General features: G+C 44.2%; 2 protein-coding genes across 4 annotated transcripts in view; both read left to right on the plus strand.

The window, feature by feature from the left end:
* The first annotated feature begins 2,544 nt into the window (after nt 1–2,544).
* Nucleotides 2,545–24,441, plus strand: NUTF2 (nuclear transport factor 2). 3 transcript variants are annotated; one of them, XM_079316240.1, is made up of 6 exons: nt 2,619–2,683; nt 10,314–10,410; nt 10,775–10,899; nt 12,830–12,901; nt 16,933–17,031; nt 23,856–24,441. In XM_079316240.1, the coding sequence occupies exons 3-6, from the start codon at nt 10,801–10,803 to the stop codon at nt 23,967–23,969; spliced, it is 384 nt and encodes a 127-aa protein (XP_079172366.1). In that variant the 5' UTR covers nt 2,619–2,683; nt 10,314–10,410; nt 10,775–10,800; the 3' UTR covers nt 23,970–24,441. The 3 variants fall into 3 exon arrangements, with proteins under 3 accessions (XP_079172367.1, XP_079172365.1, XP_079172366.1); XM_079316239.1 differs by lacking the exon at nt 10,314–10,410 and having other exon boundaries at nt 2,546–2,683; XM_079316241.1 differs by lacking the exons at nt 10,314–10,410; nt 16,933–17,031 and having other exon boundaries at nt 2,545–2,683.
* Nucleotides 24,442–24,976: 535 nt separating this feature from the next.
* Nucleotides 24,977–26,123, plus strand: part of EDC4 (enhancer of mRNA decapping 4) — a 31,509-nt gene continuing 30,362 nt past the window's right edge. Inside the window, exon 1 of the mRNA XM_079316356.1 lies at nt 24,977–25,156. Coding sequence (XP_079172482.1) covers nt 25,078–25,156 — 79 coding nt within the window. The 5' untranslated portion in view covers nt 24,977–25,077. The remainder of the gene's footprint in view (nt 25,157–26,123) is intronic.

A 26,123-nucleotide genomic window follows, 5' to 3' on the forward strand; every position in this document is an offset into this window, starting at 1 on the left:
GCTGGATCTGCAGTCAGAGGCACCAGGAGGCCTGCTGGGGCAAGCAAGAGCTCAGGTGACACAGGGAGTGTGACATGAGCCTCTCAGCCAGGTGCAAGGGAACCCTGCAGGGGATGGGAGAAGAGGGAGGGAATGCCTCAAAGAAGGGTTGATGGGGATGGCTCAGGGGACAGACATGCTGAGAAGACAGGCTCTCATCTAGAAAACATCAGACCACATCACCTTTGAATTTCCTTGTGCCCAAAAGCTCGAGCCTCCCACCCTGGGGTGCAGTGTGTCCTCCTGAGGTCTCACAGGGCCACAGCCCCAGCAGGGCCTGATGTGAGCACAGCTCTGCTGCTCATGGCATATACCCTCTGCCAGCAAGGGCCATGCTGAGCAAATGAAAGCTCTTTTGCCAGCTGCTTTGGAAATAAATCCCATTTGAATATATTACTTGCCTTGTTTTATAAGATTACACAAGATTGTGCTGGCATAGTCAGCAGGGATGTCAGTAGAGGGGTTTCTGGGGAGTCAGGGCTGTGCCCCCTTCTCCTTTAGGGATGGAAGGGTGAAGGAGAAAGGTTGGAGGAGGTGAGCAGAGACCCAGCAGCGCTGCTGCGGGCAGAAGAGGATGTGCTGAAGAGAGCGTGTGTGCCACCTTGGGAGCGTGCCTGGTACTGGCACACCCTGATTGTCCCGGGGACTGGGAACAGAGCAACAGCTACACACCAGTGTCTTAAAAGAACTCACAGGGAAGGAGAGCAAATAAGAGCAACAGAGAGCAACAAAGGATTGAAATAAAACTGTCCAAACAAAAAACCCCAAAAAACAAACCAACCCCATCAAACAATAGGATTATCCACTTCTAGATGGTGACAGCAGATCCAGAGGACTGGTATGGGCATATTTGGAGAGATTCTCATGAACACATTTCAGAAGGATTAGGGGAGTTAGAGGAAAGAAGTGTTTTTATTTTAAAAGTTCTGTAGCATGGCTGATGTTCCCTCCACCACTGTACACCCAACCCCATGGGTGGGACTGGAACTTGGTGCACTGCAATCTAAACTTGTGTGCAGCCCAGGGGAGACAGAAACTGAGTGTTTTGGAGAGTCTCTGTGATGGGGGGAAGTCAGACCGTGAGAAGTGACAAAGAATTGAGTGGGTTTGGTGGTCCTGAAATGTTTTTGAGTGATGGGCCAGCAGATGTGTTACCCCTGAGTGGTTTAGGTCAAAGCAAAGGTATCAGGGCACAGCACCAAGGCTGCCAGAGTTCAGAATTGTTTGTTCTCAGGCACGTGGTGTGATTGTTGGGCTGTCCTGTGCAAGGCCAGGAGCTGGACTCCATCCTTGTGGGTCCCTTCCAATGCAGGATAAACTCTGATGAAAGCAGACATTTTTCCTCATGCACACTTTCCTCCCCATTTCCTGCTAAATTAAGGAAGTGAGCAACCATACCTCAGGAAATTAAGAGGTTAATTCTGTAGGAAGGCACCTTACTATGCTGGCAAAAAAATCTTTGCTGCTGCTCAATGCAAACATTTTTCTTCTCTTTCAACCCCTCACTTTTCTGTATTCTAATCCAGGCTGTACCCTTGCAATATTTTTCTTTTACCAGTTTTGACTATTTTTGGTTGTCACATTTCTGTGTATTATCACATGTCAGCCCTAGAAGGGGACTTGAAAAATGTTTCTTTTTAATGACTTTTGATTATAAGGGAAAACCTTAGGTTCTTAACAATTCCTGTAGAGATTAATACTTTTTTTTTTTTTTTTAAGGTTGGGGGGACTTTTAGTTTTTTGAAAGTTTTTATGTAATAGTATGATAGCTTTTGGCCCAGAGGGTTAATAATTTTATATAAAATGATGTATTCTTGTCCAGCATTCCCAAGCTAAGTAACCCATGTCCACCATTGTAGTACAAGACCACCTACCAGTTCAGCTTTATATTTACACAAGAAATGTAGGAATGTAACTCTGTCCACAGCCCATTTAGACATGTAATCCTAAATCCTGACAACTCCTGTACTCTTATGAGTTCTCTCTGCTGCCTCAGGGAATAGAGAAGGCTCCAGGGAGACCCAAGCCACGCTATTTAGACCACTTACAGGTTCACAGTTTTTATTTTGAAGGCGTTTTTCTACCCACCCCACACCTTCTTTGCTAACTTTTCACTGCAATCAAGTCCAGCAATTTTTTGAAAAATTGTCCCTGTATCGCTCTTATGGGGAGAACTAAAATTAACTTCAGGACCTGCAGTTCTGTGGCTGATCACCCACGTCCCCACTTAGGGTTCTGTCCCAGAGGGTGCATCCCTGTCCCAAATGGTACAATTCTGTCCCAAAAAGGTACAATTCTGTCCCAAAGGGTGCAATTCTGTCCCCGTTACTCCCCGGCCGCTGCGCCCCTCCCCGCCCCGCTCCCCCACCATCCCACAATGCTCCGGGGCTCCGCCGCGGGGCCAGCGGCGCGCGGGCCCCTTCCCTCATTCAAATGAGCCACGGCGGGGGTGCGGCGCGGGGCTTGTCGGGAGTTGTAGTTCTGCTCGCCCCTCCCAGCGCGCGTCCGTTGGCACGTCTGACTCGCTGTCCCGGCGTGCCGCGGGGCCGGGCGGAGCGGGGCGGGGCGGGAGCGCGGGCGAGGGAGGCAGAGGGGGCTCGCGCCGCGCACGGGGCCGCTGCCGCCGCCATAGTGGGAGCCGCGGGTGAGTGCGGGGGGCGCGACCGGGAGCGGCAGCGGGACCGGCACCGGCACCGCCCGCGGGCCGGCACACGGCGCCGCCACACCCCGCGCTCGCCCCTCGCGGCCCCGCGGCCCAGCCCATCCCCCCGCCGCGGGGCGCTGCCGGCCGCCGCGGGCCAGGCTGGGCGGGAGCCGCCGGCCAGAGCCGCCCTGACCTTCCCCGTCTTTGAGGCGCCGGCAGCGCGGTCCCGCAGGGGCGGCGGCGGCGGGAGCCGAGCCACCACCGCCCGTGCCCGGGAGCGGGCGGGGCCCGCGTGTGGGTGGGCTGAGGGGGGCGGGCGGCCCCGACCCGGCTGCCGGCGGGAGCGAGGGGCCTCGGCGGGGCCGAGCCGGGCCCGGGGATAGCGGGAGCTGCGGGCTGAGCCCCGCTCGCCGCACACGCACCGCGCCTCCTCCTCGGCCTGATGCCGCTCGGTGCTTCTGTGCTGCTCTGCCGCGGCTCGGGCTCGCACGGAGGGGAGCGATGGGGTGAAGCGGGAGCTGAGAGGATACGCTTTGTGCAGGGGAGAAGGTGTACTCGGCTTTATTCTCGCTGATTTCTGTCTTGCCAGAGGGTTGTGAGAGGACTGAAGTTACCTGACATGCTTGAATCACTTTGTCACATTGAATGTGAAAGGTTCATGCTTCTTTGGAGTGAAACTAGCAGATTGCCTATGCTCGGTGATCTGCAGCTGTGTAGTTTTCTACTTTGTGTTGCCATTTTTCCAGTATAATCTGCAAGAGAGAATTTTTTCTTTGCTTCTCTAGCTATTGTCTCTTTTCAGCTTTGAAAACAATCAAAACCTGCAAAGGTGTGCGATAGCAAGGAATGTGTGTTACATTTAGTTAATGTGGGATAGCTTTCTGAAGACATTTAAATCTCCAAAAGTCTGTTCTTGTAATTCAGATTGAATTTCTTGTGTGAGGCAGGCTGAAATAATAATTCAGCTCATTTGAAGTCCATAATTTCCAGTGTAAATATATCTTAGAGCTGAACATCCTGCATTGCAGTTGAACTGGGGGGAAAAAAAAGCCCAGGTAAATGCTTGAGTGGGAATTGGATGCAGAAACATTGCCTGAAAGTGAATTCTGATTCCTTAATCAGCTGCTGTCTCAAGTTAATACTCTTTTGCTTTCTTGAGAAGTTGTATTCAAGCAGTGATTTCTATATTTGTGTGTAGTGACTTTTTAAGTTTTCTTTTAGCAGCAACCACAAAAAGGCATTTCACAGATCTTCACCTGGAAGTAGCAAAATTACATAGTGAAATACCTGATCTCATTTACAGGGAGGTGATATTTTGGCTCAATTTTGGACTATTTAACTATTTTCCCACTGTGACCCTAATTATTATTTATCTAAAAGGTTGCAAGTTATTTGTTAGATGATTTGAAATATATTTGGTTAACATCTGTGTTTGTTCAGGTCTTTGGAAAAATGCAAATGGTAACAACTTTCTGCAGTTCCCTCTGCTGGGATTTCTTTTGTCCCTGTTAAGAAGAGGATCAATTAGTGAAAGTGTAAAGGATGGTAACTTCAGGACTTGCAATATATACTGATACATTGCAAGTATAATTCTTTTTGTTTTGAAACTCATAGATATTGTGGCAAGTGTGGCCATTAAGTGTTTTGTTACTTTGTCTATAAGGTAAAGAAAAACAGGGTGTAGCAGTTCTCCCCTCCAGTTCCTAAGTGCCTCCCTTGTTTTTTTTTAAACATAGCAGTCCTGCATTCATTTTGGGGAAAGGAAATGTGACTTCAGCCTTGCAAACTTGTTTTTGGCTTGCATGAAGAATACTCTGCAAGAAAAGGCAATTGTGTAGCATTGTGGCTTTTTCTTAACATCAAAACATTGTCTTCCTCTGCAGTTGTGTGTAATATATGTCTGTATATTTGAAAATCATCCTGGCTGACTCTCTGTGGGTCTCTTGGGCTGTCAGGTTGCAGTTGGGATGGGCATCAAGCTGCAGGCACAGTGAAACCTTTCTCAGAGTCTTCCTCAGGTGCTTTGTGTACCAGTAGTCTTACACTTGCTGACATTTCTAACAAAAAAAATGTACTTCAGGTTGGCATAATTCCCTCATTAATTTGTTTTAATGAAGTTTTGGAGGAATAAAAAGACTAAGAAGGGGAAAGTAAATGTCTTTCCCAAAAGGAAATAGTCTGGACCTTATCATCTTCCCCTTTCTCCCTTTCCATCCTTTCACTGTTCACATATCTAGACTTAATTATTTTTAGCTGTAAGAGCATATTTAGCATAATGTGATTTCTTGCACAGAGCAGTCCATGGCAATTACTTGGTGGAGGTCTCTGAAGTCAATGGTTTCTGATTGGCCTTGAGCTCTAGTTCACAGAGGGTTCTCCTCTTTGGATCAGTCAACTGCTGTGGAGATAATTGTAAAACACATCAGAGAAACATTTCTTTCCTCCAGTCTCTGAGTGCATAAATTTGTTCCTCGACTGGAAATTGTGCAGGTTTTCAAATGGAGAAAGATTGACTGCTGAATTGGCATTTACCAGGCAGAGATGCAGTGTGTTGAAGGTAAATGGCTGATGAGGCATGATGCCCCTCAGAAAGTTCCAGTATTTCTGCATCCCTGTGTTGTCCTGCATCCTGTCTGACCTGGGCTTGTTTAGTGTAGGAAAGGCTTGGGCAGGGCTCAGTCACAGCCTCCAGTCTCTGTGAGGCCATTATCAGGAGAATGGAGCCAGGCTGTTCTCAGGGTCCCTGTGGCAGGGCTGGAACAGATGGGATCCGGGCAGGGCACAGGACAGCTGCCCTCTGCATGAGGACAGGCAGGTGGTGGAACAGGTTTGTCCTCCTGCTTTCAGCTGGAGGAGGTCCCTTGCAAACCTGCTTTATTCTGTGGTCATTTGCATAGTTTCTCTGTTGGGAGTGCATCCTTTGCTAAAGGAGCATGATCTGTTATCAAGTGCTGGAGTTGAATAGATGACCTGTTTAAAAGAGGATTAACTGGTCCTGTGATGCTGGTTCCATTGTGTTCCTAGAAAGTGCCCTCTGGAGACACTCCTGTCTTTGCAGGTTTTAGTGGCAAAAGAAAAGCAGTTGAAGGAAAAATAGTCTAAAACTGTTGTCTTCTTTACTTTACTTACCAGTCTTTAGACTGACTTTCTAATCTGAGTGATCTAAAATACCTGCATGATAGAAATTGCACGGGAACTGAAAAAGCTGAAAGAGTTTTCATTGTCCTTGTTTTCTCCTGTTAATCAGTAGTGAAGGGTGCAGCAGCTGATAGTCTGAATCATGTTTGCTGTGGGTTCACTTGTGTCACTGGACCAGCAGCAAGATTTAAGGATGGTGTTGGTGCTATTGTGTTGCACTGATTCTCAAGAAAACAAGCTTGAATTCAATCTTAAGAGAGTTTTACTTTGGTGGTGTGTTGGGCTGCCTTTACTGTCCTGGGAGCATGGTTTATTTATGATGAGATTACTTGTGGAATGAATATAGTCATAACTGAATAATAGAAGGCAATTTTCTCCACTAGCATTAAAATGTATTGGTTTGAGGTTTTTCCTCTTGAAATTCAGTAGGGTTTTTTCTTAGTGTTTTGCAGACCAGAAAGACTTTACAGACCTTCTTTGCTGTGGTGGTTCATTGATTCTTTGAATACAGCTTGCTTTTTAAATGTGGCAATCCCTGATAGGGGATCTCTGTTTTTCTTTAGCAATTTATATTTTACTATTGCTCATGCCAGGTTTTGTTGACTTTTTCTGAAATATAGTATTATTTTAGAATTGCAGGCCTACCTTTCTCCAATTTAGAATGACTTAATTTTTTTAATTGATAGCAGCAAGCTTACATGTGTCCAGGTCTGAGAATGTGGTAAAGCATAACTGCTGGCTGAAACAACCTTTTTGTTCTTTCTCCATACTGCTGTGACAGTAACTCACCTGCTCCAAAATGTCACTGGCACTTTGTGTTTCAGAGAAGACAATCTCTTTATTAGTCTTGTTTTTCCAAGTCTTCTTCAAGCTACCCCTCTGAGTAGCTCTGGTGGTGCCCCATGAGCAGGAAGATGGACTTTGTGCTGCAGCAAACTGACAGAATCATGTGAAGGAAGCAGTAGGAGGAGGTTTCATCAAGACTGGTGGCAGAAATGAGTCTCTAAAGGACTGAGTTCCCCCTAGGAGTTATGAGCAGGGTTGGTGTGTTCGTGCTAATCTCATATCCAGAGCTAAGGTAGGAGGGTTGGAAGAGGGGTGAGTGTAGACAGACACCAAAGCTGGGACAGGCAATGGAAAAGATTCTGTATATTTGGATTTTGTGGATAAAAACGTCTCCCTGAGGCTGTGTGACCCTAGTTTTACTCAAGGTCACCCATGGCCCATGTGGAAGCTCTGCTCTCTTCTCTGTCTTATGAGTGCATCTTTCTCTTTGGTGCTGCTCCTTGCTGGGTCCTGCAGCTTGTTCTGCTCTTGGTGCAGCCTGCCCTGTGCCAAAGCAGATCACAAGGGATGCCCTGGTACCTTGTAGGATGAGATGTACAGGGATTGTAGTGAGAGATGTGTAGAGGGATGGAATTTACTCTTGATATGTCAGTGTGCAGCCTGGCAAATATTGGAGAATTTTGTTTTGGTGTCACTGCAAAAGGCCCCTGTGCAGGTTCAGTTCAGCAGTGTCAGCATATACCTGTTGAAGACAGAGTTGCTGGGAGCTGCAGCTTTTGTGCACTGTATTGGGTTTCTGCTTCAGCACTGACTGCTGGCTGGTGTTTAAGTGGATATGAGGAGGTAGGTTTGGTTTGGAGTGACAAAGGCAAGAAAATTAATTTGCTTAAGGAAATGATCTCCTTTTCCATGAAGAATTTAGGTGGAATATCCAGTAATGCACTTACACAATAGTAATTTTCAGCAGGTGCCTTTGAAAGGACAGGTGTGCCACAATCTTAGGAGCTTTCTAGTTTCAATAAACTTTTATCTGGCATTATATGAAGTGAATATTCTTATTTCTGTAACTGCAGACAGATTTGAGTGAAGCACAGATGGATTTGGCTGGATGGCTCTGAAGCACCTCTGTGTTGCATAGTGTTTGATATAAGAACCTGTGCTTTCCTCATAGGTTTGCAATAGATCTTAAGGCCTTTTATATTATATTTATCTCACTAAAATACTGTACTCCTAAGTTTATCAATATGGTCTTACATGGGTTGTGCCTCACTGAAAGGAATTGGACTTGATGACACAGATCATTCCCATCTTGTTCTTTCTTTAGGTACCTCTCTAAGCTTCTTACATCTGTAATGACAGGCAGAAAACACAGCACAGCATGGAGCAAAAGGTGACAAATTAGAAAAGGAAAATAAAGCTTTCCAGGAAGAATGAGTGTTCAGCAAAACCATATATGATGGCACAGGAAAGAGTAAGGTTGTAGCAAACAAAAAATACTAGTCAAGGATCATTAATTTCAACCTTATTTTTTTTAGTTTGTTCTCATTTCTAACAAAATCAACATTTTAACTGGTCAAATTTATGCTGCTTTTTATTTTATTTATTTAATAGTATTTTACTGATCAAAATGCAATTACTTTTTTTAGGAGGAGATAGCAAGCTAACATACTAATTTTTAGATCTAGAAACCATAATTCTACTTTCCATATTTAAAATAAGAATTCCTTCATTCCTTGCAGCCTCTAAGGCTTTCTCACAGTTTCAGGATTGAACAGAAGGCATCTGGTGCTTGAGTGAGGCTGTTGTGCCTTGAGGGACTAAATGAGGTGCAGTGCTGACATTCAGCTTGATCTTGGGTTTGTATGATGGTGCAGGGAGCTGCTAAGGGGGAATGCACATCTTGTGTGTGGGGAGGTTTAATATGGCAGTAGCTGACTTGTTTTAGCTTCAGAAGGAGAAGCTGGTGGTTATTTTGCCCTCAACTTCAGTGTCAGATGTGTGACTGCTGAGCATCAATACTGTCAACTAGATTTGCACTTAAATGTTTAGGAATATCTGACAATGATGTAATTTCATGTGTTAGAAGTTGAAGCTGTGATGATCTATAAAAAGTGAATCAACGTGTTTTTCACCTGTGCTGATTGTTGGCTCCACTGCAGCCATCCCAAACTCCACACTTCTAGGTCTGGAGTGGAAACTGCAGGCACCAAAATTGAGTTCTACTACTTCTGGTTTTGAAATATGACATTAGTCCTGCCTCTCAGCAGGGTGGACATCACTCAGGAGAGTTTCCAGGGAGTTGGTACCATTATTTTAGGGTGGTTTTTCTTCATAAAATCCCCTAATGCAGGCTGAAGTGATTTGATTTCTGGATCAACTCCAGGTTAGGCTGCTATGCAGCAATTATAGATGTGCAATCAGTGCAACCTTTTTATTTGTAAAGAATTAGGTTTAAGTTGTTTGGGAGGTTAGTGTGGGATTGATTTTGGGTTTTTTTAATATCTGTTGTACTTGGGTGTTTTTTTTAATTTGCTATGTGTTTTCCCAGAGGAGTGACCACACTGGGTAAACTCCTCCAGAGTGAGGTATGTACTGCAAGTATCAGTGGAGTGCTCATGATGGTGACTAGCACCAGATTGTAGATCTGATTGAAACAATAGAGGTGTGGCAGCAAGACTGAATTTTTGTTAGTGTGCAGGCTTGGTGAGTTTGATGTTGACTATACTGCCTAGGTGCCTGATTGTGATATAAGGATGTTTAAAGCTGTGATAGCAGTTCTTGATAGTTGAATTTACCACCCTGAAAACACAGATGTTACCTGCCGTTAGGCCATTGATTTGATAAAAGAGATTTACTCTTCTGTAAATCTGGCCAAATTTGTGTGACCTTAAAACTTCCTAGAGTCTGAACCCATTTCAGTTCCCATTTGCATGAGTAAAGCTCAAACAGCCAAAGGCCTAAAATATGAAAATGGCTTTCTTGTCCAGCTGTGCACAGAAAGCTGGGCCTGAGAGTACTCTCTGTGGAGATCTTGGGAATATGTGTTTTGCTTCTCTTAGGAATTTGTCAAGTCTTATACAGGTGTGTGAGTAATTGAGAACTAAAGGAAGCCAAAAGAACTAATATGTCCTGTGTCCTAAAACAGAATTCCATACCTTTTCAGGCTTGCAGTGCAATTTGAACCTGTAACTCCAAAGTTCCTGGACAGGGGTTGCAAAGAGGGACTAGTGACTGATGGATCTAGATGTTAAGCAAGTATAGTTTGCTTGAAGTGAACTCAGGTTTTAAAATATAATGTAGTGGGGTTTGAGTGCAGCATTTTTGTGTTTTGAATTTTAGCACAATTCTTCAGACTTTCAGAGAGAGATCAGGATAAATAAGAATTAATTTGTTTTCCTGACAAATGTGAAGTCATGATAAAGCCATCAGTATGGGCCTGTCTAGACTGCTGTGCATGCATGCTCTGTGCTTAATCTCTCTTATAGATTAGAGATTCTTATAGAATAGAGGGACTTGTGTTCAGAAGAGTGGGATGCCTTCAGCATCTTCACTAGGAACTGCACCATTCTCACCACTATGAAAAATCATGGTTTGTATCATAGATCACATGGAGTCTACTTCAGCCTCGTTGGCAGAAGAGTATGGGCAGTAAGCTTATGTTAAACAATGAGCTAGTGAATTAATTCTTGTTATGTGCCATTGACAGGACTCTCTTAGAATGGCCTGTGGATGGTGAAATACCTGAGGAGCTAAATACATGAATCAGTTGGTGTAAGCCACTTGCAGACAATCCATGTTAACAGGTCAGTTGTTTACAGTAGATGAGATCAAGTTGAAACAGGGAGCACTTGCCAGCTTGTTCAGATGGTGTAACTTCTGAAATACCTGAAGATGAGGTGGTAACACTTGGTTTTGTTCTATTGTACATGAGATGTGACCTCACACTGAAATAGCACTACAAACCGAATTTATAATTAGAAATTAAACTATTCAGTATCCAAGACTTTTTATTTACAGGTCTTGGATACAGAGGTGAGTTTGTCCTACTTATCCCAAAGAAAAATTCAGGCCAGTTGAGAGGATCTGTGTTTCTCGATGTTAGTACTCAAGCCAAGTGTTACACTTATTCCTGTGTTCTTTCTGATGATTTGGTTTGTTTTTTTATAGTCACTGGCTCTGGTTGAGGATTCAGAATGGGAGACAAGCCTATCTGGGAGCAGATTGGATCCAGCTTTGTACAACATTACTACCAGCTTTTTGATGCAGACAGGACTCAGCTAGGAGCAATATATGTAAGTACCCACAGAAAGGGAGCTGGAGTTCTGTCCCATTATGTGTCTGGGATTCCCTGTTTTGATGTGTGAGAATACACAGGGTGGGATAGTGGGCATTATCCTGACTCCAGAATGCCAGTCAGTGCAATCACATTCACTTTTATTTATAGCTTTTCTTTTCTGTTTCACTTCTATTTTGAGCTTTGTTTGCCTTTCAGGCAGTCAGACTCACAAAATCCATGTTTAGCTGTAGGCAGTGATTTTTTTTTTTTTTTTTTTTTTTTTGAGCGGCTTGATGATAATCCTGTGATGAATTGCTCTGTAAAAGCAAACATTCTTAGTTTGCCATTAATTTACAGGCATGAATTTGCTTGGATCCCTCTTGAAGTGGAATGTAATTTAAGTTCTACCCTGTGTTTAGCAGTTCTTGCAGGTGGTTCTTGGGCCTCATGCTATATTAATCCTCTGAACAGTAAAATAGATTTAAATCCAGTTTAAACATGAATAACATGTAAATGAAAGTAAATTTAGTTTAAATTTCCTCAATTGTTAGTTTTTTAAATTTTTTTGCTTCTTATTTGGGGTGAAGTAGACTCAGTTACCAGAATTAAAAAGCTATAACTAGCAAACAAAGGAACATCAGCTTTTAATTTTGGGGGAAGATTCCTCCAGAGCATGCAAAGTGCTCTGTGTGTGGAGTTGATTGCTGATGGTGAAGAATGGTGCTGGGTGCCTGAGGAGTTGCAGCAAGACATTCAAGGCTGACAAGTCTTCTAGCAGCATATCCTGTTTTTCTGGCTGTTTTTTTCATCTGCTAGATGAGCTGTATGAAGTTTTAGCAAGCTCTTGAGGATTTAAATGGTTCAACATTCTCTGACACCCCTCCTTATACCTCAGCAATATCCAGCAGCACTGATACCATTTGTTCTTGGGATTGTTGTGTACTTGCTACCTGCCAGATTATTGTTTTACTTTGCCCAGGAAGCTGTTTAGAGCCTAGAGAGGAAGAAAACCAAGCAGTTTGTGTTCTAACCACAGCTCTAAATATGGGGGCTCCTAGCAGTTTGTATTTTATTACAAAAATGCATTCAGTCCTCAAAATGGTGGTAAGCACAAACTAATTTAAATTCCTGGAGACAGGGCCTTCCACACAGTGACCTCCTGGCATTTTTTCTGCCCTTAGGGTCTTTCTGCTTTCCATCATTCAATGAAGAGTCCTGTGCACATGTAATTGGGAAAACTATTATGCAGGTCACTGATGTGTGTTGTTTTATGGAGTTCCTGAACTGTGGAGAATGGGACCACCCTGTTTTGTGTGACTGAAATGTACCAAGGTCACAATTTGTCTAAATTTGGGGAGATTCTGTAGAAATGGTCTTTCAATGATGAGCTTTTTCCTTTCAGAGCCCCTGGGGGAGCAAACAAATTTTATAGGACACAGGAATGCAGCAGGGAGCTCTTAGATTTGGTCTGTATTTGTGTATCACTACTTCCACCACAAGGTTCAGTTTATCTTTAGTGGTGTAATCAGAGTCAATTAAGACTTTTCACCTATTCCAGGGAGGGACCTGGGCAGTCACTTTTGAATTGCTTGAGTTAGGTGAGTTGGAGCACTACCCTGGTATAACCCATGTCATCAGTTTTCTTCATATATTCTTCCACATGCTTGACTTTGTGTCCATATAATTTTTTTTTTTTTTTAATCCTTTAGATTTTCTTCTGAAATGTAGTTTTTATCCAAAGGCAGGAACTCTTTTTGCTGGTAGACTTCTGATAATGAAATGTAATCTACTTAGATTGTTCCAAACTTCTTCAATAGATTTTGCTGGTTTCTTTCTGTGTCCCTTTTCAAAGCTGGATTCTGAGGATTTATGCTAAATAAACAAAGTCTCTTATCAGGATTGCTGAAGGGTTACCTAAGTTGATGACATTTTCCTTTTCCCCCCAGATTGATGCATCATGCCTTACGTGGGAAGGACAGCAGTTCCAGGGCAAAGCAGCCATTGTTGAAAAACTTACTGTAAGTCTGTAATTCTTACTGAATGTTTTGGGAAACAGTTATGAAAACTAGCAGATAATGGCTTCTGAAAATTTGAGTTAGACTTAAGCAGTTCAAAAATCTTGAACTTGTGTTTCCAGCTTAGCTCTCCAAGAAATGTTATGAATTGCTGCTGTGTAGTGGGTTATTCCACTGATGGCTCTAATGGTGGAATGTTAATTGACTCCATAGTTTGCAAGGTTATTTTGTGACTGCAATTGTATTTGACATTATTGATTTATTTTTTTTAAAAGGTCTAATGCATAAGCTGCCTCTGATCTAGAGGAGTGAAAGGTGCCTTTGCTCTTTTAAGGCATGCCAAGGAAGAAGCAATAGCAAACCTGTTACTTGGATCTGTCTGTGATAAAGGCTAGACACATTACAGCAAGGAACAACTTGTTTTCTGATACGTAAACTGCAAATAAGTTCTATAGTGGAGAAGCTGACTTATCCTCAGTGCAGATTTGTCAGCAGTTCAGATATAAGCAGGTATGGTTCAGGACTTTGAAAAATGTATTTCCTCTTCAGCAAATGAGAGGATACTGGAATTCCATGTTCGTTTAGTTAAACTAAAAGAATTTTTATCTTCTTGAGTAAATCCATGCTTTTGTTCTAAAACTGGGGGTGCTTGCAAGCTGTCATGAGACTAGAAAGTTTGTTTCTCTTGCAAGATATGCAGAGGACATGCTTTTTAGGTCACCAGACAGTCTGCTTTGAGTATGGTATTTCAGACATTTTTATTGCACGTTGAGAAGAAAATAATTGTAACTTGACACTTGGCTTATTGCACAGCTACTGCTCCTATGTTATGGAATTGCTTCTTTTGCTGAAGGCATCTTTAGCTGCAAAGACTGAGGTTTGCTCTCAGATCTGTGCTTTAGGTACCTGTGTTGCCTTTGAGAAGGCTGCACATCTCAGAAACAGCAGCAACTGCCTGCTTGTAGGTGAGGAGATTCCCAAGCTCCAGGGCTGCTTGTTTGTGTACTCAGTGTTCTTTAGACTTTTGGGCTTGCAGCCATTAGATACCCAACCAGCCAAGCATTTGCTTGGCCACAGTGTCTGATTGCTCCTTGGATTCAGCCCAGTGCAGATCCAACCCCTTTCCCACTGTGACACAGCTCATCTTTACCTTCCCTGTCTCTGGTGCAACGTGGACTTTTTGGATTTATGTGTCTGCTGCAGTCGTAATTGGTGAGTGAAGACACACCATTCTGCTTTAGGGGAATTTTTTCTGGCTTGTATCCATCTGCTTTAAAGTAAGGAGGAAATGCACTGAAGTTACTCTGTGCCCTTCCACTGCTGTGGCTCGTTGTGGGCTGTATCAGCTTACAGTGACTCTAATGTTCAGCATTCCTCTGTCAGCACTGAGCTGCCTGGGCTCCCTTTGCTGTGTCAGCTTCATGTGCTCACCTACTCTGCTTCTGGAGCTCTTTAGTCAGTTCAGCACATCCCTGAAAGTTTGACACTGAAGTTCTTTCGCACTTCTGTGGTCTTGCATCTTCAGTGCCTGGCTGGTGAACTGATGGAAGCACAAAGAGGTGGCATTTTCTTTTAGACCAGTTTCTTTGCTGTGTGACAGCAATGGTATGGCACCTTTTCAATCTGCTAATATAGTAGGGCAAAGTTGTATGGGCATGGCTCTGCAATCCTGGCACATCTGTGCCTTCTTACAGCGTGGGAGTTGACACTTGTTCCTTCTGTCCTAATTGGTGCTGGACTTGTTTCACATAGAGTGCCTGTACTAATTAAGGGCAGCCTGATTTACATTGAGCATTTGAGATAAAAATTACATAGTTCTGTGAGTATACTGGACCAAGAAGGAAGCTGAGACAGGTGTTCTTGCTTTCAGCAGTGAACTTATGCTACTCAACTTTATTCTTGTCTAATTTCTCTTACCTGACTTCAAGGAGATTCCATAGTTTTCATAGTGAAAGATCATTTCATAGTGAAAGATAATTTCTAATGTCAGAGGATGGTAAAATACCTTGCTTATTATGTGGCTCCATGCATTTTAAACACTTTTGATGTACTTTTCATGCTACAAAGTCCTTCACTCCAATACAGATGGATGTCTGTAAGCAGCTATCCTTTTGAAGTAGCCTCTGCCTGTCTTAAAAATCTGATCTTTTCTGTCACCTACACTCCTGCTCTTTCCAGTGGGGTTTCTCCCAGTGCATCATGTGAGTAGCTCATCAGGCTGGTCAGCAATTTGGGGTCCTTTCCTCTGAAGAGGAACTATTACAAAATCTTAGAGGTTAGAAAAGATGTCCAAGATCGAGTCCAACCTTTGACTGAACACCACCTTGTTAATTAATCATAGCACTAAGTGCCATGTCCAGTTGTTTCTTGAACACTTCCAGGGATGCTGACTCCACTACTTCCCTGGGCAGCCCATTCCAGTGCTTAACCTTTTCAGTCAAATTCTTCCTGATGTCCAACCTGAACCTCCTCTGATGCAGCTGGAGGCCATTTCCTCTTGTCCTGTGGAATCAGGTACTTGAAATAGCCACTGTCTTACTCAGCCTTGTCTTTGGTTCCTTGTCATCATTTTGCAGAGCTCTTGATTCCAAGGCCTTTTCTTCCTCCCTGGACACAATTGCATTCATTCCCCTTCATCACTCTGCCTTTTCAAGAGAATTCTTTGCAGGGCTTGTTCAACAAGAAGTTCTTGTGCTGAAGTGGGACTAGGCTTTGGAGTACCCTTTTGTCCAAGGAACTTCCCAGCCTTTGCTTCTGCTGGCTTGTGTGGACATTTTGCACATTCAGGTTCTGGATGGTGACCCTGGAAAACAGTCTGTTGGTCATTCAGAAAAAAAGGCTCTGGATTTGTGTTGTTACTCAATGTCTGTTCCATACTACAAAGCAGTCAGTTCACTTTGCACTCCCAGCCAAGAGGAAACACCGCAGGCTGTGTTCTTGAATAGTGTCCTCCTAATTAGAGGGCTGCTCACTACACATCATTTGCTTCCTCAGGTCCTGATCCTTCCACAGTTTCTGTGTTCTCTATTATCCAAGGATTTAGCTTCCTGGAATTCTTCCTTGAGCATTAGGCTTGTAGAGCCAAGACTGTACGTCATATCTGTTACCACAGGACTCGTGTCTCTACCTAGGCCTTCTAGGAAATCTTTGAGGCTCCTTCCACTAGAGGGAAATGCAGAACTTGTTAAAGTATGCTTTTGGATCTGTTTCAAACTGTTTCCAAATCAGGAAAATGCATCAAAGACATCCAAGAGCCACCTGAGGTTTGAATAACCACGTGCTGCCACCCTGTGCAGTTCCTGGACTTTGAGTATCTGCCACATGGTGACTCAGTGCTCCATCCATGCTGAACTGCCACTAAAGCACCTAGCAGTAATGCAGCTTTTGAGAGGGCAGTCCCAAAATTGCATTTCCCAGATATTCCACACTCACTGCTTGGAATTGTCCATGCTGGAATGTGAATGTGGTCTAAGTTGAAAGACAGGAATTACTCTCCAATCCCTAGTGTTTCTCAAGGTGTGTTCCTTGCATGCATACCTCCAGACATACTGACATTGGCTACCTGAGTGTCAAGGGAATTAAAAAGGGGGAGGGTGGATATGTGGATTTTTAGTCTTGAAGATTCCTTCCACCTTTCCATTCATAGCCATTTTAACAAAGAAGCAAATTTGGTGTTGTCTGGTAAACCTCAAGTATTAGATGACAAAATCTTTTAACACGGTTCAGAGCAGAGGTTGGTTCCATCATCATAAGAACTTTGAGCTTACAGATGATGTGAAGCCCTTCAGGCAGTGCAATTAGATTAGGAGAAGGTACCATTTACTATGTATGGTGACATTTCCTCCTCTGGTGCTTGAAAAACACACCTGTTAAAATTTACCCTGCATGAGTAGTGTCCTCATTTGCAACAGTTCTGTGCAGTACTGCCACAATAGTTTAACACTTCATAATGTTGGATTTGCTCAAGCTTTGTTTTGTAAGCTAAATAATTCAATTACTGTACATTTCCTTACTTTGATTTCTTTTCATTGCAGAGCCTCCCTTTCCAAAAAATACAACACAGCATCACAGCACAAGACCACCAACCTACACCTGATAGCTGTATACTCAGTATGGTAGTGGGACAGCTTAAGGTAAACTCTTTCCATTACAGGTTAATGAGTGCTTATGTCTTTAGAATCCTTTTTCAGGATTCTAAATCATCTGATTTCTGAATGCTTTTAAACACTCTCATGGGTGGGGAAAGCAAAGTTAAGCTTGCATTGGGATATTGTTCCTCTGCTGTTCAAGACTGTCAAGAAATGCTCCTTCCTTCAGATACCTAGTGCTAGATAAACCATCTGTAATTTGACAGTCACCTTCTGCCAAAGTATTTTGGATCTTACTGTGCAGACAAATATCATGTGGATTGTGAAGGCATCAGTGTTTCCCCTACCCTGATGCAGTAACATTTTGATGGCCTCTGTTGCATTTAAAAGCATTGTCACAGTGTTCTTGGGCAATTTAAGCACATCTAATTTAACATCCTCCTTGATGTAATGTTTGCATTGAGCTCTGATTTAACAGATTTCACTTTGTTAACTGATCACCCTTCAGTGAGTCCATACTTTTTCTTTACTGTCTCAGGACACAAGAATGCAATCCTGGTGTTAGTACAGTCCAGTACCTCTGTAATCAAAACTGATTCAGCAATGGGAATGTTGCCTCAGAGATCAAACACTTATTGTTAAAACAGCTGCTTCTTGTGAAGAATCAGATTGTTTTTCAGGCTTAGTATCATATTGCTGTGTGAGTGATACTAGTGAACTGTGTAAACTTACCCAATCTGCCAATATACCAGGGCCACATACTTTTATATTAATAAAGCTGCTTATGAATGAAAGATATTATTCAGGAATTTGCAAAAAATACTCTGTGTGTGAAGTCAGCTGCAGGCAGAACTTGCTTACAGTGGGTGGTTAGTTTAAAAAATGTGAAATTATGTAGCAGTAGTCAAAGTTACCAGAGTTCTTTTGGTCCAGCCATGCTGTGAAGTCAGGCCTCTAATGCCATCCAGTCTTTAGTTACCTGCACCCAGTTTGTTTTAAAATAGCTGTTTAGATTTCCTTTTCCTCCTAACTCAGTGGCACCTCTAGTATCAAAGCATTCAAACTTCCATTGACACTGTACTGTTTACTAAGCAGACATAGGACTGTATGTTTGAATCTGCTTGCTAAGCTTTTCTCTTTGTTTTGGGCTGGGCAGCTGAGAAGAGCAGTGCCCAGTGTAATGCATCCAGTGCTAAACCTAACATAGGCAGCTTTGGCTCTCATTAAAGTTGCTCCTGCTTCCTAGCTGCAAGTTGGATTCCAACTTTTTTGTTGCTCAGTCCCAGCTGCACACACTCCATGGAAAAGCAGCCACATGTGACCATGGAAAGCACTGAAGTGCAGGACAGACATGCTGATCTCCTAAGCCTTGCTCTTGGATGTGCACAGAATTCTGAGATGTGATCAAGACCTTTTGACTCAATGTCTTGGGCCAGTCACATCTGCACCTGGTTTTGCACAGTCTTTTTAAGGTTATTGCATAATTATCAAGCAGATTGCAGCTTGCAACATTGGTTGTGTTGGATCCTGTGGGAAGATACCAAGTTCTAAAAGATTCTGTAAAGCTATTGGGTTTTCTCAAACCATGGAAGAATTATAAATGCAGTCTGGGAGCTTTCCATAAATACCATGACTTGGAGTGATATTTTCTGATGTATTTTTTTTAACCTCTGAGCAATTTCAGCTAGAAATTACTCAGTGTAATTTGGGGATCATGTGTTAGAGCATCCATGTATTTGGAGAGAACATACTGGGTTAAAGTATGCTTACTGTCATGATCAAATCCAATTTGCTTGTGAATTTTCAGTAGGTGATGAAATGTTTTTCCATTCTTCACATTTATGTCTCAAACCTTAGCTTTAAAAATCACATCTTAATCCCTGGGAATGCTGCATCTCACAGAACAAGTGTCTAGAAAGTCAAAGTCAACTTAAAACTTTAACTTCACGCTTCTGCCCTGTGTGATATTTATAGAGGTGGACTAATGAAATACCAGGGACAGTCAGTGGCATGAATGAACTGGCTGTCATATGTAGTGAATGCTTTTTTTCTCAAGCCAATTCACACATTCACAGCCATTTTACTGCACCCCAGTGCTGCTCTGTGTGCAATACAGTAACTGAGAAAATGGTGCAGGTGGTGCATTTTAACAAGTGGCTCACATGTAGCTCCAGTTGAGCAGGGAGCATATAACAGGCAAACGTGGAGCTGCATACTCACTGTTATTTAAAGCTGCCTTCTTAGTGGTGTGGCTGCCTAGCCTGCATATGTTGCTCTCAAGGAGAACTGTAAGAGAATTTTGCACAAGGAAGGACACTTCCAAGACCACCAGTAGCATGTTAATAGACTAGTATGAACTATAAATAAAAATTTTTAAACCCCTTTTGCAGCATAATAATCACCTGCACTGATGTATCTGGGCACAACAGCTTCTTTGACAAGATGCTGCAGAGTAACAGAACATCTAAGTAGGTGAATGTCACTAGCAGGGATCTAACTTGCTGGCTAAAGCAGTGTAGTGAGATCCTCTTTAATGGATGCTGATAGGTACTAATGTTTGGTTGAGGTTATCCTTTTGTAGAGGTATAACAGATATACATCCACTTATTCTAAGCATATTGGTTTTTATTGCTGATCATTGAGTGCTGCTTGCTTGCTTCAGCTGGGAAGGGTAAGCATCAGTTTAAGCTTTCAGGAGTGAATTCCTTTTGGTGTGACCCTGCTTTGCCAATGTTCATCTAGAATGTCACCCAGTATCTTCAGCTGCTTCACCTACTAATGTATTTCTCCTGTCCTGCTCAGGCAGATGATGACCAAGTTCTAGGCTTCCACCAAACCTTTTTGTTGAAAAATTTTCAAGGTGCCTGGGTATGCACCAACGAAGTCTTCAGGCTAGCCCTCCACAACGTTTAACCCTCTGCCTTACCTGCCTTCCAGTCCTCGCTGTCCTGGTTGAGTAAGGAGTGCTCTCTTCTTGCCCTTCTGTCCCTTGAGCTCTCTGAGAAGCATGGCTGTGGCTTGTGTGCTCTCAGAGCCATGTGGCAGATCTGTGACTCTCCCCAGAGTGTGATTTTTGGAGTGACTGATGCAGAATTAATTGTAAATAACTAATTGTTATGCGGTGTTTCTTAGTCTTAAAAGGAAAAGGAAATTTGCAATTAAAATCACTGGATATTTTTGTAATGCATGCTGAACACTTAAAGCATTGCTTAAAGCCTGTTAAATAAGGCTTAACATGTGAAAGAACCTGCAGTCTCAAGTAATTAGCCTTTCCTTTGAGGTAAGGGCTTGTTGTAACCCTGCAGTTCAATCAATAATTGCTGGGGCTGCTGGTGAAGAGGTAAAACCCTCTCTGATCAGGCAGGAGGAGGAAAGCTGTGTAGCTAAACCTGAAATGCAAAGCAGTGTTGCATCTCAAACTCTGACATGACTCACTGCTCTGTGGGCTGAGGGCTTCCTTTTGAGCCTCCAGGTCAGAAAGGATGTAGAAAAACTGAAAGGTCAAAAAGCTGCCAAGATTGTAGGCAATGAAGAGCTTGTGGAACTGGGAGAGGAGGTGGCTAAGGGCAATCTGCTTGAAATGTCAGTGAAAAGTAATTGAGTACTTCCAACAACCTGAAAGCAAACCCTTCTTAATGATGCCAGACAGTGTAACAAGGGACTGTGGTTGGAAGCCATAATTTGGAAGGTACACATGGGACACAAGGGAATATTTTCATGGGAAGACTGAAACCCTAGGTAGTGGTGCCTGGACAGCTTGTGAAATATCTATTCTGTGAGAATTTGAAGACTGTTAGACAAAGCTGTGGCTGATGCAATGAAAAATGTTCCTGCCCAGGACAGGAGGATTGGATTAGATGATCTCTAAAGGTCCCTTTGGTGGTCCAGTCCAGTGTGTTCTGTGGTTCTGTGATGCAGAGCTGCTGTAGTCTGTGCTCATGCTGAGCAAAAGGCTGGCCTGGAAATCAGAGGATTCTTCCAGTCTGATTCTGGGATGTCTTTAATTTTTGTTTTAATTCAATGATGTCATGGAAGAATTTGAACTGCACAAAGGGAAGTTTTATAGGAATACTGAAGCCCCTTGTGTTTCAAGCCTGGGCTCACATCTAGAATGCAAATCCTGAGTTGAACATGCCTGAATTTGGAGTTAAAAGTAAGGATAGAGTGTGATGTTATCTGAGCTGTGATGAAGATCTAAACTAAAATGGAATAGGATTAGTCTGTGTTTTCTGGGCTATCTTGAGTCACTGAGCTGTGAGCCTTTGCTATGTGCTAATATTACATAGTCAAAATTTGGGAATGGACTATAAAGTATATACTTAATCTTGAATATAGTCTAGGATTTTCCTTGTTTTTGAAGTATACTGCTCCTCTATGCTATGAAGGGATAACAAGGAATAAAGAAAATAAGAATGTGTGACTTCATTGTGGAAATTTGCTGTCTGTACCACACCAAGTGCTTTGGGGGAGAATTCCCTTTTAGTCTTTCTTCATGTATCCAGCCTGAATTTCTTAAGAAAGGAGGATATTCTTCTTAAACCAAAGCATCAAGAGCTGCAGTGCTCTTATCAGAGCCTACCTAGGCTTATCAGAAATCAAGGAGACCTACACTAAAGCTTGTCTGGCAATGGTATTTTTTTCCTGGAGGTATATTTTAAAGTGTACTCATGTCAATAATGACAAGCTCAAAATTGGTGTGAAAAGTATTTATGCAGCTTGTAATAGATGCCTCAGTGATCTGCAACAAGGAGGACAACTGAGAGTTGAGAACCTGCCAGCTCCCAGGCAGTGGTGAGGCTCTCCTGGGATGGATTCCATTTGATACCCAGGAGAAGGTGGAAAAGGCACAGACCCACAGGCTTCAGTGCATAAGCCAGATATGTGAGCCCCTCTTCTGGCCATGTGTAGTAGGGATAATACCTTTGGAATAATTGCCATGGGTGCTGTCATATGTGCTAATGCAGGAGAGGGACAGCTGGTCTCACCCAGCAGAATTGCTTGTGTTCACACTGGGCTGTTCCTAGGGAGCCTCCTGCAAAGCAGGTGTGCATTGAGGGACAAGCTGCCCTGTTTGTCTGCTGGACAGTCACTGCTGGCACTTGTCTTGCTTTGAGGATTTTTCTCTCATTCAGTCATGTGTTGAACACTGACTTGCTCATATTCCTGGCCTTACTTGTTGCCTTCTTAATTTCTGGCTGTAGTATTTCCTCATTCACTTTGTTCTTCATGGTTGTATAGTAATTTTTCTTGCCTATTCTCCATAGTTTTGCAAGCTGAAGAGTTGTACTCAGTTTCTTCAGTAGGAAGCTGTCCTGTAGCTGAATCATTTTTCTTGTCCTTTTATAACTTTATTGGTAGCATTTTATTTTTTTTTTTAACTTTTACGAAATGCATGCAGGATTTGATCTGTGGGTGTTCTTTGCCTATTTATGCACTTGCTTACTTCTGGGTTTTGGTTCTTTGTTGTTCTCTAACAACTGCTAACCATGTGCTTGCCTTGATAGCTTTAGAGATCTCAGCTGGTTTAATAAATAAATATCTATCATTATTTCAGTATCATTTTCTTGAGGGGCCAGTCTAGGGCCCACTTTGGTTTACCTCTGTGAATTAGCACACACTTACTGAACCTGCACTTCATGTACACATTGAACTTCCTAAGCAGTCATCTCTGGGAGATCCTTGCAGCAGTTTTTAGATCTGAATGTTTCCTTTCCATGCACCAGATGCCACCAGTGTTCTGGCAGACTTGCTGTTCGGTGATGTAACTGATGTCCTTTGCAAAATGGTTCTCAAAGCTGACTTGTTTCACAGTCCATGAATATTATTTTTTTTAAAGTAAAGTTTGTTTTTTGTTTCTTCTGTAGTGTGCTTTGCTCTTCAGACTTTCCACTTGTTTTCTGTGAACAGCAGCAGAGCATTGCCAATGAACATTCAGTGCTTTGACAGCCTCTTTCATTAACTGCTTTGGCTGCTGCTTTTTAAGGCTTTTTTTAAATAAATTTCCCCCCTTTGCTGAAGTTGAAATAAAGCTTAAAATCTTTGAAAAATGCTGAATTTGACACACTACAGCCACCATCAGAAGTTTGTTTTGTAGCTGCTCCTGTGTGCTGTTCAGATTAAATTCTGTTGTGTGATTTCCAGCTGATTGATTTGGTAATCATTTATGTTATTTTGAGGATTTAATTCCTGCACAATATCTCTGAGAAGATGGGTAAATAAACAGTAGGTGGGAGTACTAGTCTCCCTCTAATGCTATTTTCTACTTTTGTAGTAATATTGTAAATAGCCAGACATATTGTCAGAGTCAGGAGTGGAGGCAGTGCTGCAGCCATTCCCTGTGCTTGGAACACATTGTCACAGCTGTGTGAATGCTCTGCTCCCTTCCAGCTGGACAGTGGAAGTACTGTGTTTACAGCTGCACCTGCTCTGGCAAGGCTTTCAAAGCCCAGATCACCTGGATCATCCAGGCAATGTGTTGATACCAACCTCTACAGAAATTCCCTTCTAACATCAACCCAAAGTTCAGCAGCTAAAAATTGAACCACTTCCTTTTAAGCTTGATTCTGGGCAAGGGATTCAACACTGAGGCAGGCATGTTCCATCAGTGTGGTGAGTGACATTCAGCAAGTCTTCCACAAAACTCCACTTTCAGATGCCATTGCAGGATTTCCATGTCTCTGGGCCCTGGGTGTTTGTCTGCAGATCCCCTCAGAACAGACCCTCTGGTGGTATTGGTGTCTCCTGGGGTGCTACACATCTTACAGCATGTAAAGTCAATGTTAGCTTGAAGTTGTCTCATCATGAGTTTTGTAATAAGTTTTTAAAAAAATGAGTGTTTGAACCTTTTCCCCCCTCCTCTCTTTCTACAGGCTGATGAAGATCCTATCATGGGATTCCACCAGATATTTCTATTAAAGAACATCAACGATGCCTGGGTGTGCACCAATGACATGTTCAGGCTAGCACTGCACAACTTCGGCTGAGCTGCCCATCCCGAGGCACCCGGGCTTTTTTTTTTCTTTTTCTTTTTTTTTTTTTTTTTTCTTTTGTTTTTTTTTTTTTTTTTACCCATTTTCCTCCTCTCCTCTTAACTGGTATTATCCACACTCACAGAACATTCCAAATATCATACACAAACCTGCAGCACTGCAGAGCGTGAGCAAGCAAGACTTGTGACCTGCCCTTCTGCTGAGTTTACATTGTCACTAGATGAGTTTCTTGTGCATGATGTTTGGAAGTTAGACTTAGCTGCATTTGATAAGAGAAATTTGTGTTGTACCAGCATGCCTCGGAAAGAATTTATAATGCAAAAAGGTTGTTGTTTATGTACTGACAAGACGCTCTATAACCCAAAGAAATGAGAGAACAGCAGCCTGTACAGCCCAGTTATTGATTTGTTCAGATGTTTCAATGCTACATTACACAATAAAACAGAGATTTTTCTTAAAAGTTTAATTATTTTTATGAGTTGGCTGTGGAGTGTGGGGGTAGACTGTGTCTGTCTGGGGGGGAAATGTTTGCAGAGCTGGACCTGGAACTGAACGATTCCTGCCAGTTTTACAGTGAGTGCAGGGCAGCTCTGCCCTCCTCCATCCACCTTTGCTGCTCCTCCTCAGCAGCTTTCCAAACAGAGCCTTTTGGCTCAGTTTTTAACACTGACAGCTGCGTTTTACCAATGCAAATTCCCCACGCGACAGAGGAGGATGAGAGCAGTGCTGGTAGCTGTAGTCGGTCTCCGTGCCCCCTGCAAGCCCAACACGCCGCTGTTCCTTGGCGGCAGCCGCAGAGGGAGGCTCCGGTGCCTCGCGGGCAGTTTGTGCCGGGAGCGGTGCTGTGTGCGCAGCCTGCTCTGCTTTGGCTGCGCCCAGGGCGGCTGTCCCGTGCCGGTGCCGGTGCCGGTGGGGCTGGGGGGCGGCGGGGAGCCCCGGGGAGCCCCGGCCCCGCCCCGCCCCGCCGCGCCGGGAACGCTCCGCTCGGGCGGCGGTTTCCGCCCGGCGCTCGCGGGGCCGGGCCGGAGGCGGAAGCGCGGGCGGCGGGGCCGGGCCGGGCAGCGCGGTGGCGGCGGCGCGGGCGGGCGGCGCGCCGGGCCCCATGGCCTCCTGCTCCAGCATCGACATCGAGGACGCCACGCAGCACCTGCGGGACATCCTCAAGCTGGACCGGCCGGGAGGTGAGGAGCGGGGCCCGCGGGGCCCCGAGGGGCCGCCGGGCCAGGCCGGGCGGGGCCTTGTCTCGGCCGGGCCGCGGGAGCCCCTCGGCCGTTGCGCCGCCGCCCCGCCGGTTGTCAGCGCTCGGAGCGCGGCCTCGGGAAGCGGGAGCGCCTCCCCTCGGGGCGCCGCCGAGCCGCGCAGGGCCGGGGTCCCGCTCCCCGCAGAGCCCGAGGAGAGAGGAGAGGAGAGGAGAGGAGAGGAGAGGAGAGGAGAGGAGAGGAGAGGAGAGGAGAGGAGAGGAGAGGAGAGGAGGAGAGCAGCCCCCGGCCTGGGGACCCGCTTGAGGGAGGGCGGTGTTGGCGGTGTTGGCGGTGTTGGCGGTGTTGGCGGTGTTGGCGGTGTGGGCGCTGGGCACAGCGAGAGCGGCCCGGCCCCGGAGCTCGCTCTGCGGCGGTCTCGGGGCTCCGTTCAGCTGAGAGCTGCTGCTGCTGGGAGCTGAACAGCAGCGACCTCCGTGACACGAGTGTCCCCTTTTCCAGGAGTACTTGGAGTGTTTCCCAGGTGTGTCGCTGAGTGGAAGGGGCTGTCAGGCCGCCCTGAGATCAGTGCCGGGTTCACCCTTTACACGAACTTTTCACTCTCCTTATTTGTATGTGAAAGGGGATCACCAATATCGGTCTTCTCCCTGTGCTTTGAACTATTATACTTCTCTGCTCAGCGTTCAGCGGGCTCCCTTCTGCCTGTAAGAGTGTCAGCAGTGGGCTCAGGAGTCAGCTGGATAATGTTCCCTCTCTCCTGGAGCTTAGGCTCTCTCGTCTCCCTGGTTCAATCTGCCATGCTGTTGCAGTCAAACATGGTAAGGTAACACTCTGAAGGAGGCCAAGACATGAATGCTTTGTAAAAATATCTTAGCCTCTGGGTAGAGGACAGAATTATGCCCCTCTTCTGCTCCCTTCAAGGGAAAGGCAGGACAGGAATAATACAACT

Source organism: Erithacus rubecula, assembly GCF_903797595.1.
Source record: "Erithacus rubecula genome assembly, chromosome: 12".
NCBI lineage: Eukaryota > Metazoa > Chordata > Aves > Passeriformes > Muscicapidae > Erithacus > Erithacus rubecula.

Coding starts and splice junctions, on each gene's coding strand:
- NUTF2 (XM_079316239.1), top strand. CDS start 10,801: ATGGGAGACAAGCCTATCTGGGAGCAGATTGGATCCAGCTTTGTACAA. Junction 12,902..16,932: donor CCATTGTTGAAAAACTTACT/GTAAGTCTGTAA, acceptor TTTTCATTGCAG/AGCCTCCCTTTCCAAAAAAT. Junction 17,032..23,855: donor TGGTAGTGGGACAGCTTAAG/GTAAACTCTTTC, acceptor CTCTTTCTACAG/GCTGATGAAGATCCTATCAT.